General features: G+C 37.1%; 1 protein-coding gene across 1 annotated transcript in view; it reads left to right on the top strand.

Annotated features, from left to right (window-relative positions):
• The first annotated feature begins 1,454 nt into the window (after positions 1-1,454).
• si:zfos-741a10.3 (uncharacterized protein LOC796591 homolog) overlaps positions 1,455-12,500 on the top strand; it is a 12,820-nt gene continuing 1,774 nt past the window's right edge. The window contains exons 1-3 of the mRNA XM_056472363.1: positions 1,455-1,556; positions 9,094-9,438; positions 9,945-10,055. Of these exons, the coding sequence (XP_056328338.1) occupies positions 1,499-1,556; positions 9,094-9,438; positions 9,945-10,055 (514 nt within the window). The 5' untranslated portion in view covers positions 1,455-1,498. The remainder of the gene's footprint in view (positions 1,557-9,093; positions 9,439-9,944; positions 10,056-12,500) is intronic.

Raw genomic sequence — 12,500 nt, 5'->3', positions numbered from 1 at the left:
CCTGCATTCGCGTGGGTTTCCTCCGGGTGCTCCAGTTTCTCCCACAGTCCAAACACATGCGGTACAGGTGAATTGGATAGGCTAAATTGTCCATAGTGTGTGTGTGTGTGTGTGTGTGTGCGAATGAGTGTGTATGGGTTTCCCAGTGGAAGGGCATCCGCTGCATGAAACATATGCTGGATAAGTTGGCGATTAATTCCACTGTGGCGACCCTGGAGTAATAAAGGGACTAAGCCGAAAAGAAAATGATTGAATGAATAAAGACTTTGCATTTTGTTTGGGAATGAAAATCAGATTGATGTCAAAGTCCAACGTCCAACCTTAAATCAACCAAATTTCAACGTCTAATGATGTTGCAGCTTGACGTTGTGTGGACGTTACTACTATGACCTCATACAGCCGTCCCCCCCTACTTTTAAAATGTCCACTACGCCCCTGGTTACCACTATGACGTCTATCAGATGTTGGATTTTGGTTGCCATACCTGATAAATAAATGTCAGTATTTGACGTCAATATGATGTTGTTTAAGATGTTGGCTCGACGTTGGCTCACTTTCTAACAACCTAAAATCAACCAAATACCAACGTTATTTGATGTTGTTATTCGACATTAAAATAACATTGTCTTTAGACGCTGGCTAGACATTGAATTTTGGTCACCTGACATCACGACCTAAATCTAACCTAATATTAACGTCTTATGATGTTGTGTGCCTGCTGGACAATAACTCGACGCACTACAGAATGTTTCGTTTACACACATCCACAATTTACATGTAAATGCATCAGCTTTTCACACTCACTACTCACGAGTACTCTTGAAAGCTCTACTGTTCACTCATACTTTGAGTAATGTTTACAGCAGATACTTTTACTCTACTGCACTACATTTTTAGGCAAGTAATGGTATTTCTACTGGAGTATGATTATTCAGTACTCTTTCCACCACCGGTTATTATTTAATACGACTAAAATGTCAATAAAAGTCACTTTGTTAAACTGTAGAGCTGACATCAAAAGTCTGAAGCCACCTGAAAGCCACCTGAAAGCTGGTTTACGCTGATCTCAACAGATCGACATCCTATAATGCAATTCATAACCGCAAATAAACCCAAAACACAGAAACTGTTCATCAGCAGATCTGTTTTACAGTGCAGAGTGAGTACCTGATTAATTTGTGAGTGAACTGCCCCCTTAAGGCCAAATCTCCATGTTACTGAGTTCTGAGAGAGGAAAAGGAAAAGTCAGGGTGAGAGCTGAGCTCATTTTCCACAGAGTTTTATTTTTAATGCATGTATTGCATCTATTTTCGTTTTTCAGTCGGTGTTTTGTTCAAGGCTTTAAGGGAAACTGCTGAGCCACAGCGTCTATCTTGTCTTCCTATGAGGAAACTTCCTCTTTCTCAGTGTTGAAGAGTTTCTCCGTGTGTCAGTAAAGCGCTGTTTGTGTCGATGATCTGACACACTCTTCTCTTCTCTTCTCTTCTGGACTGCAGAAATGAGGCTCGTTTGTGGATTAATAATGATGATGGTGATGATGGTGCACACGGCTGCAGGTGAGAGACATTCAGACGTTTTTATTTCCTGAATTAAAGGGACAGTTCACTAAAAAAGTTATATTTACTCTCACTTTACTTGTCTCAAATCGGTTTGGGTTTCATTCATCTGTTGAATAAAAAAGAAGATATTTTGAAGAATGTTGGAAATCGATAACCATTAACTTCCATAATACTTATGGTTATCTTCATTTTTGTTCAACATTTAAAAAGAGACTCATGAAGGTCTGCATTTGGTCGAGGGAGAGGAAATTGTGAGTAAATGCTCATTTTGGGGTGAACTATCACTTTAAATTAGACATCATTACATACAGGACACATTGTTGTTATCTTGGAATTGTTTTATCATGCATTTATATATCTGATTTCGCTTATTTATGAGATTTTTTTTAATATTTAGATTCTTTCAATGTTATTTAATATTATAGATATGTTGGGATTTTGGCGGTTCATTCCGCTGTGGCGACCCCAGATTAATAAAGGGACTAAGCTGAAAAGAAAATGAATGGATGAATGAATGGGGTTTGGCGACACAGCGCAGAATGTTGGAATTTTATTAGTCATTATTTTGCTCCTTTTGTTCAATAATTAACAATGAAGAATGGGGGAAATAATTATTTCATTTTCATTGTGGAATTAATAAACAAAAAACTATAAAAAAATAAAGACGTCTGGCAGAAAATGGGTTAAAAACATTCAGTTTCTACAGACATTTTTATTTCCCGAATTATAGAGACAGTTCACTGAAAAGGTTTAATTCTGTCATCATTTACTGTCACTGTTGTAGCTTCTTTTTGAAGAATGTTGAAAATCGGTAACCATTGACTTCCATCATATTTGTTTTGTATGCAAGTCAATGGTTACAGGTTTTCAAAAATTTTCAAAGTATCTTCTTTTGTGTCCAACATAAGAAAGAAACTCATGAAGGTCTGTAATTGGTTGAGGGAGAGTTAATAATGAGTATGTTTTAATTTTTGGCTGAACTATCCCTTTAAATTTGACAGCATTATACAGGACACATTATTGTTGTCTTGGAATTGCTTTATTAACCGTCTATATATTTGATATTGCTTATTTTATGAGTTTTTCCATGTTTCCATTTAATTCTTTGAACATTATTCAATATTATGGACATGTCAGGATTTATTACTCATTATTTTGCTCCTCATGTCCAATAATTAACAATGAACATGGGGTGGGGGGAAGAATTCTTTCGTTTTAATTGTAGAAGTAATAAACCCTAAAATTAAAGATGTCTGGCAGAAAATGGGGTAAAAGCATTCAGTTTCTACAGACATTTGTATTTCCTGAATTAGAGAGAGAGTTCACTGAAAAAGTGTAATTCTGTCATCATTTACTGTCACTGTTGTAGTTTCTTTATTATGTTGAACAAAGAGGAAGATATTTGGAAGATTTTTGGAAATCGGTTATTCAATTCAATTCCATTCCGCTTTATTTGTATAGCGCGTTTACCATGTAGATTAAAAGGTCATAGTGAATTGGAACACTGTAGTTCAGTTTTTAGTGTTTAAGTTCATTTCAGTTCAGCTCAGTTCAGTGTGGTTTAATAATCACTACTGAGAGTTCAAGTAGTAACCATAGTAGTAATCGTATTTGTTTTGTATGGAAGTCAATGGTTACCGGTTTTCAACATTCTTCAAAATATCTTCATCTGTGTTCAACATAAGAAAGAAACTCATGAAGGTTTGTAATTGGTTGAGGGAGAGTTAATAACGAGTTTAGTGCATATCCCTTATACTAGTGTTTCCCAACCCTGTTCCTGAAGGCACACCAACAGTACACGTTTTCAAACACTCCCTTATCAAACACACCTGAATCAACTCATCAGAACATCAGAGGAGACTCTAAAACCTGAAATGAATAGGTCAGATAAGGGAGACATCCAAAATATGTACTGTTGGTGTGCCTCCAGGAACAGGGTTGGGAAACACGACCTTAAACTTGTCAGTATTATGTACAGGACTTATCATTGTTGTCTTGGAATTGTTTTATTATGCATTTATATTTTTGATTTAGCTTATTTATGAGATTTTGTAATGTTTAAATTGTATTCTTTGAATATTGTTTAATATTATGCATACGTTGGGATTTGGCAACGCAGTGGCGCAGTAGGTAGTGCTGTTGCCTCACAGCAAGAAGGTCACTGGTTCAGGCCTCAGCTAGGTCAGTTGGTGTTTCTGTGTGGAGTTTGCATGTTCTCCCCGTGTTCGCATGGGTTTCCTCTGGGTGCTCCGGTTTCCCCCACAGTCCAAACACATGCGGTACAGGTGAATTGTATAAGCTGAATTGTCCATAGTGTGAATGAGTGTGTATGGATGTTTCTCAGTAATGGGTTGCAGCTGGAAGGGCATCTGCTGCGTAAAACATGTGCTGGATAAGTTGCCGGCTCATTCCACCGTGGCGACCCCTGATTAATAAAAGGACTAAGCCGAAATAGAAAATAAAAGAATGAACGAATGAATTTTGGGATTTAATTAGTCATTATTTTGCTCCTCACTTCCAATAATTAACAATAAAAATGGGGGAAATAATTATTTAATATTTATTGTAGAAGTAATAAATATGAAACTATAAAAATAAAGACGTCTGGCAGAGAATGAGATAAATAAAATCAATATATAATAAATGGATCTGACTAGTTTGCATGCATCTCAAAACCATTATCATTTGTTGTTTACATTTGTAGATTACATTAATATTGTGATGAAATAATAGTAGTTCAGTATTGTACTGTTTATTTTCCTGTTAAAATAATCTCCAACTTGTGAGTATAAAAATATTAGATCTTCTTCAACTCTTTCTTAAATCTGATATGCGTCTGATAACTCATTACTTTAGCTCATGCTAATGACTGAACAGAAGGACATGACTGAAATAATAGATCTGTAATGTCATGAAGAGCCTGAACAGCTTCTTGCAGTATTTCCAGCGTCTCTGTGCCCAGTGATTTCTTTGAGTTGTTAACAACACTCATTTGAAAATGTAAAACCAAACATCTTCATGAGTTTGAGAATTGCTTATGAATATGATGATTTTAATAAAGCATAACAGTATGATTAATGTTTGCCCAATGAGTTCTGGCTGTTCTGTCATGTAAATAACTCACATATGACTGCTTTATAAACATGATGGCTGGTAAATGTCGGCTGCTGTTAGTAAGTGTCAGAGTGTTGACCCTGAGTGCACTTCTTATTTTTAGGATTATCAGTATCGTCACATTATATCACCCACAACACTGAAGCTACATTTACCTTTCAGTTCAGCTTTTAGTGCTTGATCTGGCTCTGTGAACACACACGTGCACATACAGTACACTCACCCACAAGCACACACACACAGGCACAAAAACACACACGCACATATACGTTACATTATCTCACTTACTTTATCAAATGAAATGAGTGTAGTGAACTCAAAATTGACTGAAAGTTAGTTCTACTCATTTGAAAAGAGTTTTGATACCTCAACTTAAATGGGGTAAGTTCACAGTACTCGTATAGATTAGTTTTCTAACTCAAATGGTTTGTTGCAATCAGTTTACTCAAACGGTTTGAGTTGCCTGTACTTATTGGGTTTTACAGTACTCAGTTGGTTTAAGTTCTCTTCATTTATTGGGTTTTTGCATGCAAAACTGTTGCAAACTATTTATTTGTGTTGAATTTAATCAAACAAGATAAATTTAACAATGTTCAACTTAATTTGTTAGTTTAAATTTAGCCCAAATGCATTTTTTACAACCCCTTAACGTAAAAAAATTGAGTAAATCCAAGGAATCATCTTTGAATATTTTTTTTCAGTGTGCTTCATTTACTCATTATTACTTACTCATTAGGATTAGTTCTTTGAACTCAAATGGTTTGTTGCAATCGGTTTCCTCAAATGGTTTGGGTTGCCTGTACTTATCGAGTTTACAGTACTCAGTTGGTTTGACTTCTCTTCATTTATTGAGTTTTACTGTACTCTAATGGCCTCATTTACTCAACTGGAGTAAGTTCACAGTACTCATTAGGATTCGTTTTTTGAACTCAAATGGTTTGTTGCAATCGGTTTCCTCAAATGGTTTGAGTTCCCTTAACTTTTTAAGGTTTTTGTGTATTTTCAGTGTCTCTGTGATCCACTGTGATCTTTGAGTTGTTTACAACACCCATTTGAGTATAAAGTATAAAGTGTGCCAAACATCTTCACAAGTTTGAGAACTGTTTATGAATATGATTTTATTAAAGGGTAATAGTAATATATGATTCATTTGTAATTCTGTCTTTCCCTAATGAGTTCTAGCTGTTCTGTAAGGTAAATAATGTAAGGTCAATGGCTGCTGTATAAACATGATGGCTGGTAAAGTCAGGCTGTGTTGGCCCTGTTGGCTGTTGTTATTTTTAGGTTTATAATCACACTACATCACCTACAACACCCAAGCTAAACTTATCTTACCTTTCAGTTCATCTTTTAGTGCTTAATGTGGTTCTGCACACTTACACTTCACACGCTCACACACTCACACTTCACACACACACACACACACACACACACAGGTCTCTATGTTCTCGACCCTCAATCCAATGTAGATCAGTCTAAATACATCTTACTGTAAATGTCACAGGGCAAACAAGGAACACAGTAAATACCAAATACTGTGGTATTCAGAGCTAAATAATGCCCTATCCTATCCTATATGCCCTGACAAACCATACATCAGTGGAAAGCTTATATTTCTCTGCTTCCAGATGATGAATCTGTTTCAAAAATGTACACTCATGGCTAGTTTTGTGATCCAGGGTCACAAATGTCAGTCCACGCATTACAACATGCTCAATCAAGGTTGCTTGAACGGCATCAGACAAATTTGGTCTTGTATTTCCACGTTACCCTCGTCTCCTGTACTCATCTTCCTCTTATATTGTCTTCCATATGTATTGAAGACTCAAACGTTGTTTTTAAATTGTGGTTACACCTGACTGGTGTGTCTACAGCTGTGCACCAGTGTGTGTGCACACTCGTCGGCTGTGTTTAGTGTGTGTGTGTGTTCATTTGAAAGCCTTTGCTTTGAGATTGCAAGGATCATCATTCATTCATTTTCTTTTCAGCTTAGTCCCTTTATTAATGAGGGGTCGCCACAGCCAGGGGCGTAGCAGACATTTTAAAAGTGGGGGGGACGGCTCTATGAGATCATATGTTCATATAATTATTAATCACCTGTTTCTAATTAATTCTAAATTAATAATCACCTGTCTCTAAAAGTGAGGGGGACGTATCCCCTCGTCCCCCCCGGTTGTTACGCCCCTGGCCACAGCGGAATGAACCGCTTACTCATCCAGCATAAGTTTTTACGCAGCGGATGCCCTTCCAGCTGCAACCCAGTACTGGGAAACATCCATACACACTCATTCACACTCACACACTAATAATAAATAAAAAGTTTAGATTATTTAAATGAGATACATGAGTTTACATTAACCATTTCTTAAGGTGTGTAGGGTGTGTACATATTTTGCAGCTAGTCTAGATGTCAATTCATCCTCTCCGAGTATATGGTCAAGTTTTTCTGAGTCATTTAAATTAGACTTAATTAATCAGTGTTTCAAATTGGGGGGAATGTTGCTCTAGTTGTGGTGTATTTGGGGCAGAACAGATGGATGTGTTTCGTCCTTTGTTTGGTTTGTGTCACACTGTTTACATATTCTCTGTTCTTTAGGAGTCCAGGATTTTTAATGTCTGCCTTTTTCTATTTCTAGGTCATGATCACAGAGGCGATATTTAGAAAGAGTGTGTTTTTCTTTGAATTGTTTTAAAGGGCACCTATGGTAAAAAATCTACTTTTCAAGCTGTTTGGACAGCCATATGTGCATGTATGGTGTATAGAGCGTCATATTGGGCTGATATAAACACACCCAGTGCTTTTTTTTCAGTTTAACAACATAAAAACGGTGGACCAATTGGAGCGGTTTTCAGACCGACCGCAACTTTACGTAGGAGAGCGGTCCCCCCACCCACCAATATTGATTGACAGGCGCGTCATCATATCCTCAGTTTGTTGATTCACGTCCGCCATTTTCAGCGTGAGTGGAAGCGATATCACTAAAGGAACACGCTAGCTCTATTTTTAGATGCAAGGCTCATTGGGCTCAACACAAGAGCAATATTCTCCACATTATCGCTCTAATGGGAATTATTGGTTGTATCTTTAGGTAGGTTTGCAAACATGTGTACTTCTCATTGAGTCTACCTTATACTTCAGCCGTTTGCATTTCTCGCGATGCCAGAAGCTCCCTGTGATCTTAACTAGCATGCGTTTTACAATTCTAAACATCGGTTTCTATCAGGGTACACTCAAATCGACGGCTGGGCGCCGCGGACCGCTGCAGAAACCTGTTTAGAATTCAAAAATGCGTGGCGCGACGATTCGGGACACTTCATGTTTCTGCCGCACCACAGAGAGTGTCTGGTGTGCCGTGTCGCGGCTTCGAGCGGCGCATCCGGTGCCTCAGTCAAAGTTAATTCAGTGTGCGTGGTTATTAGTCTCGGTGTACAAGCTTGAAACTAGCACACAGTTGGCTGTAAAACTGTACAAAGACACAAATGATTTTGTACTCTCTGCTTGGTCTGTGTCAGAGGCGTATATGTACGACTGAATGCGGATCCTCTCTCCTTCTCCGTCTGCCTGTCAGACTCTGTAGCAAACACAGAGCGGATGAGCTCATGGCCCCGCCCCCTTGTTACATTGGGCGGGAAGCCGAAACTAATTTACATATGAAGCAACACACCCCTAAATCAGCGAGCTGTGGACACGCCCCCAACATGACACTTTTAACACATTATAATAAACAAATCTGAATTGTGTTTTAAACTGAACCTAAACTGCCACACTCAGAAGAGCCATAATATTAATATTAAATCAGAAAAAAGAGGTCAACTATGGGCCCTTTAATGATCAATAATTTGCCAGCGGTGTGGTTCTGTTTAGGACTGAATAACATTGACGTTTAGTCTGGAGGTTGAATTCAGTGTTTAGTTTTTCATCATAATTATATTTGAATGTTTTGTCAGTGTGTTTGTGAAGGTTTTGTTTGGGGACGGATTCGGTTTGAGGTTTCTCCAGTAGTTCAGATACCCATGTGTTTAGGGGATGAGACGCTGTAGGTTTTTTATTGGCCAGAAGGGCTTTATATTGGACAGACTGGGGGTCCGACTGATGCAGGTGCAGCCAGAGCAGCTCGTTCAGCGGATATAAACCCAGTTCAGCCCTGCAGGCAATGTTAGAGGTGTTTCTGTGGATGTGTATTATGTTTTTAGCGATTTCTAATTGTGTTCGTTCAATTAAACTTTTATTACACTTTTCTAATTTTATTACTGGTCCCCAGATAAATAAAAAATGGGTCTCTCTCTGTGTGTGTGTGTGTGTGTGTGTGTGTGTGTGTGTGTGTGTGTGTGTGTGTGTGTGTGTGTGTGTGTGTGTGTGTGTGTGTGTGTGTGTGTGTGTGTGTGTGTGTGCGTGCGTTTGCGTGTGTGTGTGTTTCAGGTGAAGAGCGTTTCTGCAGGTTTAATCAGTCTGGTCCTTGTAATCCGTCTCTTGGAGATAAACTCTGTCTGCAACTGGTGCCGAACACTAGAGTATATGACCTGAAGATAGAGAAGATAACAACAAACAACACACAAGTTGATCCAGTTTGTAGAATAACAAATGACATAATTAAAAATAAGTATGAATGTGATCTCTATAATAACAGGCCTGAAGTGTCGGTCATTAATGGGACTCTGATAATAAACTCAGTGTCCACAGCAGATTCTGGATTTTACAGATTATTTGTCTATAACTCTGAAGGCAGTCAAACATCTACAGCAGATCTACAAGTGAATGTTAAAGGTACAGTAACTCTCTCTTCAGATTCAGATTCTCCAGATGTCTCACTCTTTTACACATGAGTAGCACCAGACACAATCTGTGGAGTTTATTTGGTATTTCTGCCCTGATATTTGTAAAAAAAAATAAAAATAAAAAATCTGGATTTATGCTGAATTCTGAAAACAAGGAAGCTGAAAATGTCCAAACATTAATGAATAAATTAAATAAACACACTTTATTTAAGGGTTATAACACAGATTCGATTGAAACATTGGGTTTTGGTATACAGTATTCTCTCATAAAATACGAGACAGAAAATTGTACTGTAGAATAATTTGTAAACTGTGATCAGAGCAGATTCAGAAATATAGGTTAAACATTAAGACTCACGTTAAGAACAACAGAGAAACATCTACGTCTCATAGAGAAACTCCTATCTGTTTAATTCAGCTGCTGTTGTCAAATATTTACAAGCTGTTTAATCAGTTTAATTCTTTATAAGCTTATCTTGTGTTTTCTCTCTGCAGATCCTTTCTTGACAGCAAAAGTTCTGGGAAGTCTTGCTGTAATCCTCATAGTGTTGCTCTCCGTGCTTTATTTCTTTTACAGAAAGAAGAAGAAGGCCAAACCATCATCAGGTCAGTCAAAATGACCATCACAGCACTGATTAGTTAAAGAATTACTGACTGATTGTTGTGTCTAATATTAGACTAAAGAATAAATAAAAGGAATAATTGATCATAACAATGAAAAATGAATGAATAAAGCACACGCAAGGCAGTAAATAACAGTATATCTTAATCAGGGCTTGACATACACAACACAAAACAAGTGAAACGAATGAGGAGGCTTGTGGACATAACACAACATCTAAATCAAGTCAAAACTACTAGCCACAGTGCTGATGGTGATGAAAAAAGTGAATGTGAAGCCCCGATCTTAATGATCTGTTGTGTATTGTTGCTCTCCTGCTCTGCTCTCCAGTACAGCTGTAAATCCACAGTTCAGATGCTGTATGTTGAGAGTGTGTTGGTGTTTGTCCTCCTCAAGCATCTCCTGTGTGTAGCACTAGTGTCCTCCACATCTCCTCCTCCTCCTTCTGTTGTGTTCTGGTGTGATTTACAACTGTTGTAGCTGTGTAATAACTCTAATCATTCGGTGGAGGGATATAGAGCTGTAATGCACTCTGAACCTGCCGGAACTACTTTATCTGTTCCTTTATCTGAAAATAACCAAACAGCTTAGAGCAGGGGTGTTAAAGTCAGTTTCTGGCGGGCCGCAGCTCTGCACAGTTTAGTTCTAACCCTGCTTCAACACACCTACTGTATCTGTAGGTTTCAAACAAGCCTGAAGGACTCAGTTAGTTTGATCAGTTGTGTTTAATTAGGGTTGGAACAAAACTGTGCAGAGCTGCGGCCCTCCAGAGTTTGACACCATCAACCAATCAGAATCAAGCATTCAGCAGACATCAATATATCTGTTATCAATTATATTTTCACCCATGATTTACACAAAATTTATTTTCACAAAAGTCACATCACAGTGGACACTTTGCATGCTTTTACTGTGCTTACATGTAACTATATTCAGTCTTTTAATCTTTTCTCATCTTTGACCCTCATATAATATATCACCAAGCTGCTTTTACACTAAACAAGGTGTTTTTATGTTAGATCTCTGTTCTGGAAGTGTATGTAAATAAATACATAATTAATACGCTAATGCAATATTTAAACATAACATCTCAGAAATGCATTCTTAAATTAAAATGTTGTGACTGTGAAATAAACATTCAGCGTAGGGATATGGAGCTGTAATGTGCTCTAAACCGGCCGGAACTACTTTTATTTTGCATTACCAAACACCTTAGAATGACCATCAGCCAATCAGAATCAAGCATTCCACAGATCTGTAGGATATATTTAAATTTAAATTCTAAAAATGCCAGGCTTTTATAACCCAATTTCAGGTTAGATATCAATATATTGATTGAAGGTTTAAAATAAATATATATATGACTCCAAAAATTGGGTTAAAGCAGTATTTTTAGAGTGTGATATCAGCTATTGATTATATTAGGAATTAATCTTGCTGCTACTAAAGGATAAAGTCACCCAGAATTGATCATGAACACTGAATTGTGTATTAAACTCATCCAATGTTTTATTTCTGTCATGTAAGTAATTACATAATTTCCATTTTAAAAACCAAATGATGAAGGAGGAGTCGTTTAGCAGAAGCTTTAGTGACCACACGTCTACCAAGGAAGCCGAAGGGGTTTTTCTCTTTAACGTTTGTAACAGCATTCATCACCACAGTGCTGACTCTGAGTCACGAAAACGACAGAAAGTCATGATGATGATCAGATAAGAGGAGTAAACATGCAAAATAACAGTAAATAAACGTGTCATAAATGATACATTTAATAAATGTGAATTATTATATCACATAAATTATCATACAAATTATATAAATGTGTTTGTTTATAAATTCTGGGTGACTTTATCCTTTGGTAGCAGCAAGATTAATTCCTAATATAATCAATAGCTTAAATCAAACTCTAAAAATACTGTTTTAACCCAACTTTTGGAGTCAAATATATATTTATTTTAAACCTTTAATCAATATATTGATATCTAACCTGAAATTGGGTTATAAAAGCCCGGCATTTTTAGAATTTAAATTTAAATATATCCTACAGATCTGTGGAATGCTTGATTCTGATTGGCTGATGGTCATTCTAAGGTGTTTGGTAATGCAAAATAAAAGTAGTTCCGGCAGGTTTTGAGCACATTACAACTCAATATCCCTACGTTGAATGTTTATTTCACAGTTACAACATTTTAAGAATGCATTTCTGAGATGTTATGTTTCAATATTGCATTACCGTATTAATTATATATGTATTTACATACACTTCCAGAACAGAGATCTAACATAAAAACACCTTGTTTAGTGTAAAAGCAGGTCGGTGATATATTATATGAGGGTCAAAGATGAGAAAAGATTAAAAGACTGAAAATAGTTACATGTAAGCACAGTAAAAGCATGCAAAGTGTCCACTGGGATGTGACTTTTGTGAA

This window comes from Danio aesculapii, chromosome 14 (genome assembly GCF_903798145.1).
Source record: "Danio aesculapii chromosome 14, fDanAes4.1, whole genome shotgun sequence".
Taxonomy (NCBI): Eukaryota; Metazoa; Chordata; class Actinopteri; order Cypriniformes; family Danionidae; genus Danio; species Danio aesculapii.
Note: the sequence above shows the minus strand (reverse complement) of the source record. Positions and strands in the feature narration are given on the sequence as shown.